This window comes from Grammomys surdaster, unplaced genomic scaffold (assembly GCF_004785775.1).
Source record: "Grammomys surdaster isolate TR1022 unplaced genomic scaffold, NIH_TR_1.0 132, whole genome shotgun sequence".
NCBI classification, from domain to species: Eukaryota; Metazoa; Chordata; class Mammalia; order Rodentia; family Muridae; genus Grammomys; species Grammomys surdaster.
In genome coordinates, this window is record NW_021604590.1 from 324,075 (window position 1) to 342,139 (window position 18,065).

An 18,065-nucleotide genomic window follows, 5' to 3' on the forward strand; every position below is an offset into this window, starting at 1 on the left:
GGCTGGGCTAAGGAGTAAATGTCTTCCATTTCCAGAAACTAAGAGATTATTACAATTTATGAGATGGGCCAAAGAAACTGCTTAATGATTGAGAGCATTTGCTACTCTTGCAAAGGAACCAGTTTTCTAACACTCATCATGCAGTTCACAACTGTGCTCTAGTTCCAGGGAATCTGATGTTCTCTGGTCTCCATGAGCACACATGTGCATGTGCATGCACACGCGTGTGCGCGCACACACACACATACATACACACACAGATAGATAGACATATACCCATACACATAAAAACAAAACAAAAACAACAACAAAAAATACCCAAACTGGGAAAGGACAGAGCAAAGTCAGAATGGATCCAAGTCTGTTAATTGTGGTGACATGCACCTGTATTCTCAGAATTTTAGAAGATGAAGGCAGGAGAATCACAATCAAGGTTGGTCATTCTTCAATACATAAGAAGTTTAAAGCTTCCCTGGGCTACAAGTTCCTATCTAAGGAAGGTTCTTAGGAAGCAGAGGTGGGCAGATCTCTGTGAGTTCAAAGCCAGCTTGGTCTACATAGGGAGTTCTAAGGCAGCCAGAACTACCTAGTGAGACCTTGTGCAATATACAAACAAACAAATACAAGAACCCAAAGTCTTATAGAAATACACTGGTGTTGGCTTGAAGGTCTTTTCCTTTCCAAAAAAATCTCATTTCTAGCCAAACCTCAAAAGTTTCAGTAAAGAAGAGTCCATCCAAGTGTGGTAGTGGTACATGCTTTAAACCTCAGTACTTGGGAGATTGAGGCATCTGTGAATTCGAGGCCAGCATAACCTATATAGTGAGTTCCAGGTGAGTTGGGACTACATAGTAAGACCCTGTGTCAAGAACAATAAAAACCTAAAACAAAACAAGAATAAAAAGAAGAGTACAATAAACACTAGGATTCTGAAAGCTTCATCTGAATATTTAACCTTTTTTTTTACACTTCTGACAAGTAGAATTCAGACTACACTGTAAGAAGTATCGCCTTGTAATTGTAGGGTTTTAAGGCTGGGCAAGCAACACTCAAAACTTTCCAATTCATGCCAGATAATGTTGCTACTGACTCTTCAGGTAGCAGTGATAGCATCTCTTCGTTTGCTTTGGCCAATAGATAGCTATGAGCAAGAGATTCCAAACTGAAAGATGAAAGCCAAACCAAGGATGACCATATAAAAGGGTATCTGTATCTGGGACTGGTTAACAGCATCTACTTGTCCAGCCTTTGTGAGGAGACAATGCCCACAGCAATAACCCTTCTAAAGATGTGAAGAAGTCCACTAATGAAAGTCTTCCCTTTCCCTGGAAGTCACCAGGACTTCCCTCCCAAACATAATTTAAACATAGTTTAGTCAAATTTGCCAATCTTTTCTTTTTTTTTAAAAGGTTTTATTTATTTATTTATTTTTCATTACATGTAAGTACACTGTAGCTGTCTTCAAACACCCCATAAGAGAGCATCAGATATCATTGAGGATGGTTGTGAGCTACCATGTGGTTGCTGGGATTTGAACTCATGACCTCTAGAAGAGCAGTCAGTACTCTTAACCACTGAGCCATCTCATCAGCCTGCCAATCTTTTCTTATGAAACCATTTTTCAATTACCAAGCCTTAAACTTTTATGCTTCTAAAATTATTTACATATGTTTCTCCAACATTTTTGTGATTTTTCTCATATATTTCTATCCTTAACTCATTTTGGATATATTTGTTAAAAACATGATGATTTAACCTAATATAGCCAGTTGTCCCACTAGTCTACTTAGATACTATAACTTATTTATATCTATATGTTTGATTTACTTATTCCTAAGATCTATTATTTCACTTGCACCATATTGTTTTAAATTCTATAACCGTACCACACTTAAAAATACATGAATGTGACCTGTGAGTGGAAAAGATACATATCAACTTTATTCATTTTTAAATACCAGGGAAAAAGCAAGAGTTTGTCAGCCATGGTGCCTCACACTTCTTATCCCAGCACTAGGAGGGCACATGTTTGAGGCCAACTGAGTCTTCCAGGCCATCCTGGGCTACCAATCAAGAGCCTGTCACAGAAAACTCAAATTCAACCAGCTAAACAAACAATAGCAACAAACTTCCCAAGAATGATTTGTTCATGTTAAAGCCTTAAAATTGGCGTTTTGTTAAATGGTCCTGCTTGTCTGAAAGGCTCGGATTCTTCTATAGTTAGACATAATGGTCAGCACACAACAACAGGAAGCCTAGATGACAGGCGGAAACACACTGACTTGGGAAAGCATCTGGGTTTGAAACTGGACCTTGACATTTGTTAGCTGTGAGCTACTGGCACAATGATGAACATTTAAGAATCAAGTTCAGCCACTGGTAAAGACAGAGCATTAATATCACGCATGTCTCCCAGGTCAATGAAAAAGATTAGATGGGAAAAACATGTTTACCAACACAGAGACCAGCACCATTAGCAGAAGGGCTGAAGAAGATGTCAGGTTTCATTTAGTTCTGGTTTAGGGTCCACTGTAGTATCATTTCTATACATATCATCTCATTTGACTCATAGAAACACTGAGTCACTGATGATCATATGGCTTCTGTGGCATTCAATTATAAGATGACTTAATAAAATATGATACAATGATATTAAATAAACTTAAACATTGATTTTTTTTTACTAAGCACATCACTAAAACATTTGCTGCATTCTTAATAAAAATCATTTTCAATAATGGTTTGGGGCAGCAATATTTTTAAAAATCTAAATATTTACCATTTAATATATAAGAATAGGAATATGTGGTGCACTATTAGTGCCTCATCTATTAAAAAAAAAACCAACAACCCAGTATGCAATGTTTGTAGTTTGACTTTTAATTGGAAAATTAATAAATTGACTCGTTTCTTTTTTTTCTTTTGTTTTGGTTTTTGAATTTCACTTATTTTATTTATTATTTATTTATTTAGCCTACACATTCCATAAACTTACATAGCTTCGGCACCTTTTTCATTTTTTATTGGTTATTTTATTTATTTACATTTCAAATGGTATTCCCCATCCCAGTTTCCCTTCCAGAAGCCCCCTGTCCCCTCCTCTTTCCCCTGCCTCTATGAGGGTGCTCCCCCACCCACCCACTCCTGCTTCAGTGCCCTAGTGTTCTCCTATCCTGGGTCATCAAGCCTCCACAGGACCAAGAGGCTCCCCTCCCAGTGATGCCAGATAATCCTCTGCTACATATGCAGCTGGAGCCATAGGTTCCCCCCCCTTCCCCGTGTATTCTTTGGTTCGTGGTTTAGTTCCTGGGAGCTTTTAGGGGTGTGTGGTTGGTTGATATTGTTGTTCTTCCTATGACGTTGCAAACCCCTTCATCTCCTACAGTCCTTGCCCTCGCTCCTCCATTGGGGTCCCAGTGCTCAGTCCAATGTTCAGCTGTGAGCATCCACCTTTGTCAGGTTCTGGCAGAGCCTCTCAGGGGACAGCTATACCAGGCTCCTGTCAGTAAGCTCTTCTTGGCATCAGCAATAGTGTCTGGGTTTGGTGTCTGCAGATGGGATGAATCCCTAGGTAGGGTAGTCTCTGGACAGCCTTTCCTTCAGTCTCTGCTCCACTCTTTGTCCCTGCATTTCCTTTTGACAGGATTATGGATTAATATTTTTGAAGTGGGTGGGTGGTCCCATCCCTCAACTGGGGGCCATGCCTATCGACTGGATATGGTCTCTACAGGTTCTACCTCCCCTTTGTTGGGTATTTCAGTTAATGTCCTCCCTGTTGGGTCCTGGGAGCCTCTTCGGTCCCTGTCATCTGGGACTTTCTAATGACTACTCCAGTTCCCCCCCCCACTGCTACACACCTACTTTTAAATTCCTAACCCTCTGTACTTCTCCCCCATCTCCTCCAATATCTGAACTGGCCTCCCTTCCCCCTCTCCCTCCTCAGTCTCTTCCAGACCCCCCTCTCTCTCTACTTTCCAGAAATTATTCTTTTCCCTCTACTAGATACAACTGTAGTATCCACACTTTGGTGTGATCTTCTTTCTTCTTGGGTTTCATATGGTCTGTGAGTTGTATCACGGGTATTCCAAGCTTCTTTTTGGCTAATATGAACTTATCAGTGGGGACATACCCTGTGTGTTCTTTTGTGACTGGGTTACCTCACTCAGGATGATATTTTCAAGTTCCATCCATTTGCTTGCAAATTTCATGAAATCATTGTTTTTGATAGTTGAATAGTAAACCATACTGTCAATGTACCACATTTTCTGTATCTATTCTTCTATTGAGGGATATCGAGGTTGTTCCCAGCTTCTGGTCAAGTCACAGACTTAAGCTGATATTAAACTATTTGTTTATACTTACAATAACTCTGGAGGAAATAAATATGCAAGCCAGTATAATATATCATTAACATCAAAACTCTTTGGAGTCTCTTGGATTTGAGTTTGAAGCTGAGGAAAGTTCACTAGCCTCTTTCAGTCCCAGCCTCTCATGTGTGAAATGGAAGTAGCACTAATATCCATAAAGAAAACTATCATGGGGGAAATAATATTAGCCAAGCATTTAGCATGGCAAGTATTCACTAAATATTTTTGTTACTAATGGGGAATGGCAACATTAGACAGCCATTTTGGAAGGAAGGATTTAAAATGCTTTGAAGAAATAATAAAATATCGAGGAGTAAACTCAAGACAAATGTAGCTTTATTCTAAGCAGACAAATGGTAGGCTTTTAAAAAAAAACCCAAGTATATGTTGGGTAGAAAGAAAATATAATTTGAAAGGTATTTGCTTGGTTTGGAGTAGCTCAGTGCTAGAACACTTGCTTAGTACACATATATGGTTTTGATTCCCATCATTAACAAAAGTACTTACAGAGATATTACTACACAGTGCTAGCAGCCTTGTAGACGAGGCTATCCTGGAACTCAGGGGTCTCTATCCCTATCCAGGTCTCTATCCAGGAACATCTGTCTCTACCTCCTGCCTCTCAAGTGCTGGGATTAAAGGCATGTGCCACTACCACTTGGCTACAAACTAAATCTTATTTCAAATATTCATTGGCAGATAAAGCTGTCTCAGCTCAGAGTGCAGAGGTTAGAAGCCATAGAGCAATATCCTCTTTTGATTTGTACATAAAAACTTTGTACATAGATCTGTCTTTAATGTTTTCAGAAGCTGTCAGTGAAACTCACTTAGGATATTGAATTTCCTGGATATTATTCAAGCTTTTACTCCTATATTTAAGCCTTAAGTGAGCAGAGCATGGAGCTGAAGTTAAGAGGACTTTCTTCTTGATTTTAAAGAGCAGATTTTAGAAATCTCTGGAGAATTTGTCAGGAACCACATAGTAAAGTCTGGGATATAGTTTTTGGTGCCCAATAGATTCATGCTCAGCTAATTCAGTCTTAGGAGAGACACATATGGAACTATTGAAATTGCCTAGCTCTACAACACAAAGAATACTTCCTCGTTTTTGTTTCTTGTGTTGTCTATTTTATGTCTCAAAAATTGACCATATCTTTTAGCCATGTGAATATGCAATTCTTTTCTTGGATTAGAGAGAAACGCTTTGCTCATGTGGTTTGGAAAGGCTTTCTTTCATGGTTGTTTTCAGAGTGGGAGGCAGTCTATTCTGAAGGTCAGAGAAGTCATGACACATTATGGGTAAGCTCATCATTTTCTTACTGCACAGTGATTTCAGAAGAGCATGATGCAGGCAGCAAAGTAAGCCTTGGTCATGATGTTCTGTGGCAGAACATTTGGGTTTCCCTACAGGTGGAATCAGTCTGAAGTGAGTCATTAGTCATCACATTTTCTGGAAAAGTCAGAAGAGAAAAAGTTTAGAGTGAAATTGAATACAGGCTTATAATTCACTTCTGTCATTCACAAGGGAGGATGATGTTTTGCATTAGGCTTGTTCACCAAAAAGGCTCACAACAGCATGGTTCTCATGCTAAGTGCCAACTAGAAAAGAATAGAAAGCGAACACGTGGTTTTTGAAGTCTTTATTGGATATTATTTATGTTAGGAATGTGTACAGATGAATTGTGCAAACACATCCTTTTTATATAATTAAAGAATCTGATGGAGAAGGGCCTAGAGACAGTGGTAGTAATGGAAAGCTAGGTAGTTAAGGAATGGGAAAAGAACACAGAAATAATGAATACTCTGAGTGACTGGGTCAGGAGGAAAGGAGTAGAAATCACCTTACCTGAGAAACTGAGCCCCACCTTACTGCTCTGCATAAAGACAGAAAGATAATTTAATTCAACGTGGGCTTGCTGGATCAAGATTCCCATTCAACAAATTCCCCAGGTGGAGATGATTCCAAGAACAGGAATCTGAGTGACAGACAAGACCCTGCAAATGCGTATGGGTGTTGGAGAGAAGGCTGTCCATTCTTCTGTGCTATCTAAATAGAAAGTCTGGTCCCTTCCCCCTTTTGCAGTTATGTGTAGGATATCTGGAAATTTCTCATTTTACTTACCGACTCATTTTTAGGAGTATATAAAAATTTATTTGGGGTAGAAATTGGGTTTAAAAAATCACAAGGTTTTCCCATTCACATTCTCCTCTTCTTTCCTTCTTCCTTGTCTTCCCATGAACAGCTGTTTAGTTGAGGGTCCCTTGTATCTGTGTCCAGGCTCCTTACTGTGTCTTAGTCCAAGTTGCCGCATGCATTCTTAAATTAATAAATGTAAGTGGTTGGTTTTGGTCTCCTCTCCAGTCTTTGCTGGCATACCAGTTACTGTGGGCAGTATTGGGTTAGAAGCCCTCTTGTCTGTTTTTTTGGCTGATGGTTGCTTACTGTATGTAGGTTCAAAACTCCAAACTCAAAAGCTCCCTAGACACAGCCGCTTTAAGGTTGCACTGGGGCATCTCTGAGATTAGTGGCAAATACTCACTCTTGTGAGGAGTAGTTAGGAAGCCAGCTTAGGTCTTTGCAGCATAGCCCTCCATTCAAAGCAGAAAAGGGCTCAGTGGCTTGCTTTGACCAAGTGGGATGCAGTTCCAAACTCACACAGCTCTCAAGACTTCAACCCACATGAGGTTTCTAATTTTTCCCACCTACAGCCTTTCTCAATTCTCACTGATCAAGAGTTCAGCCTTCTCTCCTTCTCCAATATTTTTGACTAGAGGCTCAGGCCAGAATTCTCAATAGGAATGCTTTCCTGATCTCCAGAGGTCAAACAAGCCTGATTAAAGATGGCTATTGGCCATGAAAATATCTGTGAAATAAGCTTGTATGAGATGGAGGATTTTAGCCCTTGGCAGGGCTAGGTGGGCTTTAGAAGCTTCCCAGAAAGACAAGGTCTCTGGAGTTTAGTCATCAAGAAGCTCAAATTCCCTACTGAGTTTTTTACTCTATTGAATGGGAGTGACTTCAAGTTGTATGATTTTGGGGTGTTGGATCTGAGTAACCTCTGAGGGTACCCAGGCTCAGGGAGTGAGAATGGCAACAACCCCCGACTCCTGTAAAGCTGGAAGCAAGCTAGTGCTCTGAAGGCTTGCTTATGTTTCTTGCTTGTGGGTTCTGCCTTTAACAGACCATGAAGTCAACAAAACTCCCCACACGGTGGCTCTCTTGACTAAAGTTGAGCATTGAATGGGGAATTTTAAATGAGTAGTCCTGGAGATTTTAAATTATTTTTTTTTTCCAGATTGAACTCATTTCAGAATTCAAGTGGGAGGCAAAAGTGAGAATTTTAATGGAGTTCACCTTTGACTTGCATTGAGGCAGAAGTCAGGAAAGCCACTGTAGGCAATAGTTCTGGGCCAGTTTGTTATGAAAAGCAGTTCTGCTGGATTATCTTTCTTGTTCATTACAGGCTCTTTGTGTGAAGGCCAGGGAAGGTGGACACTGAGCATGTAGTTTAGGAACGTAGACACCCCAACCTAAAGTAGCAGACAGATACAACATAACACAAAGAGAAACATCCCCTGTGCAGTTTGTTGATAGTATTCAATATAAAGCTAGGAGGAAACTAAAAGGAGATAGGCAGCTTTGGATCATTCAAAGTCAGGAAATAATTAAAAAATTTGATTATTGGAGAAAGCATTAAACCTCAAATAAAGGTGGGAATAGCATTAAAAGTGAGAAATACTGTGGCTTGGGAGCCATACTCGGAACCAACAGCTTACTTAAACACTTACTTAAACCCAAATCACAGTATAGGAAGCACTCCTACTTAATTGTAATTTCCTCTCTTTTTTTGTGTGTATAAGTTTCAGATAGTGAAAATGCACACTAATGGCTCTTCTCCTTGAAAAGAAAGGCTCTTGAGATCTCCTAGTAGACCAGAAATTTGTGAATTTTTCTGGAATTACTCAGGTGCTTAGAAGGTTCCCAGTGGATGTGATTTCTCCTTATTGTTTTCTCCTTCTCATTTTATTTTTAGTTAAAAATATTAACTATCTCCAGGCAAGGGTTCCTGGTAACAACCCTCACCAAGAGAACTTGTGCTGGGAGTCCTCCTGCATTCCCAGTTTGTATTTTCCTAAACAGAATCAACGTGTAAGAGAAGTTTAAGAGACACATGTCTCACCATCGCATTCTTAAAATTTCAATTCTTGCGGAAAACACAGTGCCATGGTTTCAATTTTTAAAATCAGTAAGAGCCACAGAGAGTGTGAAAGCGTGTAGACAGGAAAGGTAGAGACCCAAATACCAGGATAAGAAGAGGAAGCTCTGCATTGAGGCAGGGATTAAGAAAGTTCTGAGCACTGGGACAATCATGGACACAGAACGTAAGGGAAGATGAATATGAACAGCGGGGTGACTTAGACAGTGAATTGCCACAGCAAGAGCACCACTGCCAAACCTTCAAATTTAGAGGCTGTGGTGAAAATTAAACCAGGGGCAATTTTCAACATTTGTAGCATCTGCGCCCAAACAGTTCAGCACCAAGAGCCTGGACAGCACCACAGGCTCGGCTCCTAGTCCCCACCAATTTATTCAGAGACAGACTGTCAACAGACTCATTAGATATTTACTGAAAATCCTCTAAGACTTTCCTTTAAAACACGAAACGACTTCCACATTTAGCTCGCCTATCTGGAAAAGCATACGCAAGGAATTAGGAGATCTAAATTAAAATTATTAATAGGGGAGGGAGCTTGACGGTGCTTAATTCTAGAGATCAGAGTTGTCATTGGTGGGGGTTGAGTAAAAAGTAAAAAGAAGCAGGGACACAGTAAAAACACGACTTCACCATCCTCTAAATTCTACGAGTACTTTACTTGTCTTTGAGAAATGAGTGAAATCGAAAACCATCAAAATAATTGGACTTCTTAAAAATTGGATTGTATGAGTGAAAGGTGTTTATCAGAAGCTGATGACTCCGGATCCTATCATCCTGGAGGACAGCACAGAATAGTTAATATGTTCCTTGAGGGACTAGGATGCTGACGTCTTTTACTGATACCGGATCATTACGTGACTGGAAAAAAAAGGAAGTCATATCATGAATAAAAATCGGAGTGCAACAGTGCAACCAAAATATTCTGTACTTGAAGACAATTGCAGACAGATGTTGACAAAGAGGTGTCTCCTGAAACCACGTTTGGACAGCTTTTTTTGTTAACTGCATATATAAATACGAGCAGAAGGCCAGTCACCTCTGTCAGCAGCGGCAGAAGCAGCATCTTCAGACGCAGCCTGAGACCTCGGAGCAGAGAAGGTGCCTCCGACTTCCGACTCCCTCAAGCTGACAGATTGTCTCCCACAGAGGCCGGCATCTCCGGCCTTCTCCCTGTCTACCCTTCTTTTCTTCCTTGACTTTCCCTCTTTTCTTACCCATTAGCTTCTTCTCCCGGTGGACTTAAGTCCACTCTGCTCCCCCTCCCTTTGGCTGCTCGCCTACTCTGTCTTCTACATCTTTCTCCTCGCCCACTTCCTTCGGTGTCACGCTCCCTCCTAGTTTTGTGCGTCTACAAAGTTTTGAGCGGAATTTTAGCCTCGGCAAACAAGTCCCCCCAGCTCCTTCAGCTAATTCCCGCGGCTTCTCTCCAGACACCAGCTCCAGACAGTGACTGATGCCTCTCGGACTGTGATTCCAGCGCAGAAACTCGAAGGAGCTCTTTGCCCACCGTCCTACTTAGTCAACCCTTTCCTAGCCACGGTAAGAGTCTAATAGTCAGGTGCGTGTGTGTGCGTGTGCGTGTGCGTGTGCGTGTGCGTGTGTGTGTGTGTGTGTGCGTGCATGTGTGTGTGTGTGTTGGGATTCTTAGCATACTAACCAATTGATTGACTACAGGCTCCCTCCCCGTGCTGCCAGCAGCATCAGTGTATGAGTTAACCTTCTTTAGTTCAAGGTCTGGCTAGTTACTGGGTGCTGGGCACACATATAGCTATTTTTTCGAACTATACCAACAGAGAAGTGGCTGGACGCTCCGGCGTGCTTAAGTGGTGTTTAACAAAGCGAGGCACAGTTTCACTGGCTCCCCAGCTCCCAGGAGTTTCGTGGGGTTAGAAGGTGGAAAGCCAGGAGCGATCTCACTCACTGCCCTCTTTCCTCTCCTGCGCAGAATGACCATGTGTAGCGGAGCAAGGCTGGCCCTGCTGGTCTACGGAATAATAATGCAGAACAGCGTCTCCTGTTCACCTGCTGCTGGACTCAGCTTCCCTGGGATCAGGTAGGTGCTACACTAATATGAGTTAGAGCTTCCCTTCGCCAGACACCCACTTTGGTCGCTTCCCTGAAGATCTGGATGTCAGGCTGCTAAGGATCGCTTCCTGCGCGTCCAGGCATTTCTATAGCCTTTGGTTAGGTAGACGCCTTTGGGTGCCTAGCTAAGCCTGGGGGTCAGAGAGCTCTAGTACAGCCAGACTCCCTCCTTACTCACCAGCGGAGCCCAGGGACTCAGGTAAAGGGAGTGAGTTTCTTATCCTTGTAGAAATCTTCCCTCCTAACTTGTACAAAAGAAGGTGGCAGGGTGCGCCTCCCCCTCCCCGCTTAGCTTCTTTTCCCTATTCTTGGATTAAGTTGGAAAACTTCAATTCCCCGATCAAAGCACGGGGAGCCGAGAGTGAAGCTCTCCCCACTTTGCTTTGTTACTGCCTAGTCTGGACTATTGGGGCGGGGTCTCTCGCTCCTCCGCCCTTCCTGTTGTCTCATTCGAATTCTTTCCCACTCGAAGAGCTCTCTTTCAAATATACCCTCAGCTGGAGTTTGAGCCCTAGAACGCCTTGGGGTGGGGGTGTTGGCCAGACATGGTGAAGGAAAAGCTACTCGAGAGACGGAATAACACAAGAAGGAGACAGCAAAGGAGGGGGAAGAAACGGATGCGAAGGAGGGAGAGAATGCCAGCAGGCAGGAGGGATTGGGAAGACAGCCTAGCTCAATTGAGGATGCAGAAAACCTGGCTTTTGTCTTGGCTTCTGATTCTAATCGTGAGATGCTGCCTAGGTTTCCTAGCTCCAGAAAACCTCACCCGTTTGCGGGACAGGGAAAATGCGTGGGGGCCGCCTAGCGTGGGTGCGGGGTGGCACTCAGGGCAGCCCAGGAGAGCGCAGCGTTGAGCTCACTCTTGGAGCCCCGCCCAAGAGCCTCTGCCTTTGGGGGTATCTGACCATTGGTGTTTTGGCAGACAGAAATCCTTGCTTCTGTAACAGAATTTCAGCACGTGGGCGCAGGGCAAAGCAGAGGTGGTTAGAAAGTCTGGAACCTGGGCTGGGGGCATCCCTGAGGGGGAAAGGCTGGACATGTCAGTGCGGAGAAGCTCCTCTGGCTTCTCCTGGGAAGGTGGCCCAAGAACTACTGAACCCTGACCAGAGAAGGTTATTTGTCCCGATTGCATTCCGAGTACTCCAGGAGCCTAAAGCCACCCGACTTTGCATTTTCATCCTCTTCTGCCTGTCCTTTGTCCCGCAGAGAGGCGATATGTGAGGAGGCTGTGAGGTCGCTGAACACCTACGGAATGTCAGTCCAAGTCGACCCTTTTCCTTGCACTCTGGGGTTGAGATAGGATCCAGCCTCCCCGCCATTGCTAACAGATAGCAGGAACTCTTTGTTTAATGGACTCGAAAGCTCTTCTTTCACCTCCAGCTATTCTCAAAGTTCCGTGTGCCTAGCACTTTTCCTGGGTGATAGGCTCTGAGGCGCTCTGCCACACCACAGAATGAGCCAAACTAGCTAAGTTTAGGGGCATCTATTATTCATGTTCCTAGCAGATTCTCTCCATCCCAAAATAGATGCTGGAGGTTCTCCGTGACCTACATCTGCGCGGGGAAGGGCTCCCCTGGGCTCGGCGGCTCGGTTGGGGGTGGCTGCTGGTGGAGTTGTCCTCCTGCATCCTACCTATCCACCCATTCCTTTCATTCCTCCCTCGGTCTTCCCGTCTCGATTCATATAATTTCTTAGGATCTTTCTCATGCGAGTTAAATGCTACTCAAGGAAGCCCGGGAGTCAGGTGAGGAGAGAGCGGATGTTTTCCTTAGCCAGGTGTTGGGGTCTACACAGTTGTCCAGTGGCCCTGGAGGAGATCGTTGTTTCTCCTGGGGAGATATGAGCGAATTTCCTTGAGGTCCTTACAGTAGGAACTGCTGCTGGGTGTAGTTCCCTTACCTTGTCCCTAGGATCGTTCTGGAAGAAAGAATAATTCTCCGTGGGAGACCATAATGAAGAAGAAAAACCAATGGGACCTTCTTGGGACTTGGCAGAACTAGGAAGTGACTTTTAATGACCCCCACCCCCCTTGGCTATCCCGCAGACCAGAAGACGAAGCTTATGACCAGGACGGAAATCCACTGCAAGACTTCTACGACTGGGACCCTCCGGGCGTGGGGAGCCCCGCCTCCGCGCTGCGTGACGCTTACGCCCTTTACTACCCAGCCGACAGGAGGTACACCCGCACGGCTTCCGCCTATGGCTTGGGCCTAATCTGGCAGAAGGGACCCCGTAGGGGTTCTAAAAGTAGGGCCCTTTCTACTAAAAGAAGGGTCCTCGAACCTCCTTTCCCATGAGAGCCACAGAAAATTAGCAGACAGATCCCCGTGGAGCCCAGGCCGCACCACGGACTGAAAGCTCCGAGGCCAGAGAGGTGTCAGTGAGTATGCGACTCAGTAGGCGGGGAGCTTTCAGGCCACACTAAGTCCCATCTTAGAGTCACTCCTGGGGAACTTCCCTAAGTTACTCCCAGGTCCCGGGTCACTAACGTTTGTTGGGTCTTCTCCTGAAAAGCCCAGCAGTGAGAGCCTTGGCTGTCACTTGAAGGGCCGAGGCGGTGAACGACCCAAGTCGCATTCTTTTTGTTTCCCCATCAGAGACGTCGCCCACGAAATCCTTAACGAAGCCTACCGCAAAGTCTTGGACCAGCTGTCCGCCAGGAAGTACCTGCAGTCGGTCGTGGCCAGGGGCGTGGGGTAAGAGTTTGTGAAAGAGTTAACCTTCGAGTGATGCACACGCCGTGGTGGGTGCCCTTGTAGAAAGCGCGTGGGGAGGGCGGGGCAGCCTTTACGTTTATGCGCGCCCACGCGCCCGAGGGCGTGTCTGCGTCCTGGCAATGAGGTGGGCACTACAAGCCTTGGGCGGACTTCTAAAAACAGCGTTTAAATTTGTCCTAAGAGCCAGAGATAAGGTGAAAGAGAAAGAGGGTAGGAAATTTGGGGCTTGGACCCTTGTTGAATGAGAATCAAGTCAAACCAGATAACCTCCTTTCCAGGTTCGTGGGAGAGTTTGCCATAATTAAGGGAAGGAGAACTAGGTTTACTTAAAGGCAAAACGAAGGAACAAAGTCCCCAAATTTGTATACTTAAAGAAACATTTTTGTTTTTGTTTTTGCTCACGCCAGACAATCCCAGAGCTAAGGTCTTGCGTGAAGCCTGTGTCAGCAGAAGGCAACATTTTAATAAGCCCAAGGGGAAGCTGATTACATTTTAACCATGAATAATTCATGCGGTGAAAATATTGCCTACAGCCTGTCGCCTTATATCACTATCACGTTTTTCAACTTAAAGAGAGAGGCGTGCCATGTTTGCCTAGATTTGCGGAATTGATGACCTGGTAGGATCCCACAGACCTTTAAGGGACCCTTGTATGTCGGGTAGTGCAAAAGGTACAAGTCTGGACAATTTAGCTAGAGTCATGGATAGTGTAATCTTGAGAAGCAATGTTTGGAGAAAACCTTGAAGAATGAGAATTCTTCGGACGCCCCGGGGTGCTTCAGAAAGATCTAGAAAAATATAAAAGATCTAGTGCCAGGAAACTGTGAGTGGGAAGGAGGGACTGCGGGGTCTCTGTCCTAGTATTTCTGCCAGCTGGTGAGGAGCAAGGAGGGCTGTCCCGGGATGCGAGGAATCCTGCCTGCTCCCAGCGGGCTCCCGCATGGGGGTGGGGCCCACTTGTTTTCTCTCACCAACTCAATGTATCTCCTGCCCCGCCCCCTCTCTCCGCCCCTTCTCCTTGCAGGGAGAACCTAGGCGGCGGTGCGGTGGACGACCGGGCACCCCTTACCAAACGCCACTCGGACGGCATCTTCACAGATAGCTACAGCCGCTACCGAAAACAAATGGCTGTCAAGAAATACTTGGCGGCCGTGCTAGGGAAAAGGTATAAACAGAGGGTTAAAAACAAAGGACGCCGAATAGCGTACTTGTAGCGATGAGATGCCAGCTTCGTGTGTGTATACAATGAAAAGTCGTTTTCCAAATTGACTGACCAGTCATCACTCATGTGTTCTTTCCAAACATGTATTTATGTATCAAGTAAAGCCATTAAATGACTATTTTGATAATAATATTGTTTTTCTTTTTACAAAGCACTAGAGAATGCACAGATATACTTTGTGGACCAATTATTGATATATATTATAAGTATATATATTAAGAATATATATATAACAGAGCAATTCATAAGCGTGCACAAGGATTGAAAATTCACCTGAGCTGTTTATGTTTTTATATAAAATGAATAGAGAAAATAGACAACCATTGTTTTGAATATTACTCCTATTTTTGTAAACTGGAATTAAAGGATAGTATTTTTATCCACAACTGGCTTGAAGATACCGATAATGGCCATTTGTACAAAAAACAATGATGCCCTGCTCCAGGGGAATTCTGAGGTAATGACTTGGGGAATTACTGAAGTGTTTTCTTTCCCTGTGAGTCTCTGGGTCAGGCTGCTCGAACCCCAGCCTAACTAACTCAAGTGGGCATTGTCCCACTGGTTGCGGGGCAATTCCAACACGTTCACTTTCTTGGATTATACTTTTATGTGTATTTGTCTCTCCTCAGACTCTCAGCCCAGAAGGAAATTCTAATTAAACAACAGCTCGATCCAAATTGTGCTTCTCCCCAGAATTCATGTCATTCCCTGGAAGAAGAGTTGAGGAACTGTACAGAGGAGACAGGCTTGGGGAGAAAGCCCTCTTTTCTGTACTTCCGGATTCTTCAGGGAACCGACTCTCCTAAGGCTAGGGCAATTGGAATAAAGTGAAAGATACGGAGGGGATTGGAAGAGGCAGAGCATGGGGTGCGGAGGAGGACCCTGTAGAGGGACTGATTTGAGACTTGCCTCAGGTCTGAGAATCTGGGGTAAGTCTAGCCCCTCTGCGGGTTCCACTGCCTGACAGATCAGGTGCTGGTGTTGAAATGAGTGCAAAGTACAATGTGTTTTTCTCCAGTGCTGTCCATGCTTTTCATGTTGTGAAATGGCCAGGATCCTTCCCTTTGAACACTGCTCTGCAGAAGCCACCCGTGTTCTTTGTGGTTTTTCTGGAGACCCTCCTTCCTACCCTTGCCCTTCTGCATTGTTTAAGAATCGTTTGCCATTTTCCACTCACTTATCTTAAATTTGTGAATGCTACTTATTTTTGTTGTTGTTGTTGTTTGATGCAAGTAGTTACTGTGAAGTTTAGGAACCCCTGTGTAGCTATCACAGAGTAATTATGCACTAAATATGAACCTTTCGTTTCTTGTTTATTGAGTTTGTAGGTAAAATGTATTTTTCTATATTATGGCTTATTGCTTAGTAAAATTGATTTCATAAAACCAATCTTTGTCATATTAGAATGTGTAGTGTTCCAATGCTGCTCAGTTTGACTAACTGATAAATCATTCAAACCCCATCTTCTTATGTATGAGTACTATCTTATATCTGTGGTCAGGAGTGGTGGAGGGAGGACCCCACACCCCACCCTTGTATCCTGTCTTGGCTAAAAAAAAAAGCATGTTTGTTTCTTGTCAATTTCTTGAACATATATGGAGTAATCTTTATAAACAAAAGAACCTTCACCCACCAACCAGATCAAGCAGCAACAAACCAGCCAGCCTCCCAAATTTTAGGCACAGATTTTCAAAAAAAACAAAAACCAAAAAAAAAACCAAAACAAAACAAACCAGAAAAAAACAAGAAAAAAAAACATTAGTTTGTAAAGTTTAAAGGACTTTTCCTTTTTCTTGTACAGATTTGATTAGTTTGAAGTCAGGCATCTAAGAAAACAACTGTATTTGCATTCCCTGGCGGGTGGATGGATGCTGCCCCAGATCACATTGCAAACAGAGAAAGCAAGCAGGCATTCCAGCCTGTGTCCAGCTACAGGATCAATCTTTAATTCTGCAGTCTCCTCAGGCAATGTGACCCGGGATGCAGTTTGCAGCTTTAGTGCCTTTCTTTGCCTTTTAAATCGCCACAAATCACAGATGGCTATTTAGTGGCCCTACAATGCTGCAACACATCGGCTTGCATTTTTAGTCTTACTTATTTGTTTCTTGGATAATTGTTTGTGTCAGCTGTTAGTGGTGAAACAGGGCTCCAGTGAACCTTTTATTTATGAAGTCTAAGTTAGTGTTCACGTGGCTAGTGGCAAGCATTTTACAGTGATCACCCAATTTAATCTTTTGTATACTTTTTAGAAATGCCAAGAGCCTTACTGAAGTGGAGCAGATTTATGCTATAGTGATGATACAGGTAGATGTTAGTCTTGAAGCTCTTATTTTGTGTGCAACTGATTATACAAACATATTAACCAAGCATTATTACACACATAATATCTATAACTAGGACTTTGATAACTGTTATATAAAGTGTGTAAAATTTGTATGAATAAATTTTTGTAAACAACCCACCTTGGTCTAATGTTTGGAGAAAAAGCACATTCAGGAAATAATCATTTTTAAAATCTTCTAAAGTATTATATTTCATTAGTGGCCATAAGATTTTTATCATGTCTGGAATATATATCAACCTAATCATTCATGCACCTCATAACTGTACTCTAACATCTGTGTGATGGGGTACTGGACTCAACTAAATCTTCAAAGTAGCTGCTCAGATGGAGAAGATGAAGAAGACACTAAGCCCGTAAATAGACAAGGATGTTAGAACACTTGTCAGTTACACAGTTACATTAGTATCTGTCTGCAGATGTGTACATACATGGCTTAGTATTTAGAAAGTTACCAGGCAATGGTGGTAGATCACATGGCAGTGTTAGGTATACTTACAAAGTAACTATTTGAGTTTTTAAAAAGTACCTGTGTATTAACTAGGTCTTGACAAAATTTTGTATAAAAGTGAGTTAAATAATCACTTTGGGAATTGTAGGATGTGTTTAGAGACATACAAAATTATTGATCACTAAAATGTTTTCAGTAGAAGGATCAAGGACATGGTTACTCAAAGAGTTAACAAGTGTTTTAAAATAAAACCTACTTTGAAGCCTAAGAGAAACACATAAGGTTATTTGTGAATAATATACATTATTAGTTTAAATTAGTAAGATTTAAAGGAAAGCTTTTGTATGAAAACTCCATATATTTCCCAGGATACTTTTTGTTGTTCTTGTCTATTTCTAGGTTAAAAAATTCTTTGAGAATCACGCTCATAACCAGCCACATGGCAGAATGTAGATTAGTATAAATGGGTTAAGTTATTAGCTAGTTAGGCCTAGATATTTGTAAACATATTTTGAGTCTGATTCATTATTCTGGGAGCTTGGGGCTGGGAGGAAAATAGCACCTTACAAGTGGGCTCAACTAATAAGTCAACAAATGTCACAATAGTATTTAAAGACTAGTACAACTTCAAAAATTATTTGTAGAGCATAGCTAGCATTTTAGAA

At 42.9% G+C, this 18,065-nt stretch overlaps 1 protein-coding gene across 2 annotated transcripts; it reads left to right on the forward strand.

Annotated features, from left to right (window-relative positions):
- Positions 1-9,494: 9,494 nt before the first annotated feature.
- Positions 9,495-17,063, forward strand: Adcyap1 (adenylate cyclase activating polypeptide 1). Of its 2 annotated transcripts, none has more exons than XM_028762237.1 (5): positions 9,495-9,682; positions 10,530-10,637; positions 12,714-12,845; positions 13,267-13,365; positions 14,411-17,063. In XM_028762237.1, exons 2-5 carry the CDS (start codon positions 10,531-10,533, stop codon positions 14,598-14,600), a joined length of 528 nt encoding a protein of 175 aa, XP_028618070.1. In that variant the 5' UTR covers positions 9,495-9,682; position 10,530; the 3' UTR covers positions 14,601-17,063. The 2 variants fall into 2 exon arrangements, with proteins under 2 accessions (XP_028618070.1, XP_028618069.1); XM_028762236.1 differs by having other exon boundaries at positions 9,652-10,123.
- The last annotated feature ends 1,002 nt before the right edge of the window (positions 17,064-18,065 follow it).

Excerpts from the sequence above, each read along its gene's own strand:
- Adcyap1 (XM_028762237.1), top strand. The coding sequence starts at position 10,531 with ATGACCATGTGTAGCGGAGCAAGGCTGGCCCTGCTGGTCTACGGAATA. Across the intron at positions 10,638-12,713 it reads CTCAGCTTCCCTGGGATCAG|ACCAGAAGACGAAGCTTATG; the intron begins GTAGGTGCTACA and ends GCTATCCCGCAG. Across the intron at positions 12,846-13,266 it reads TACTACCCAGCCGACAGGAG|AGACGTCGCCCACGAAATCC; the intron begins GTACACCCGCAC and ends TTTCCCCATCAG.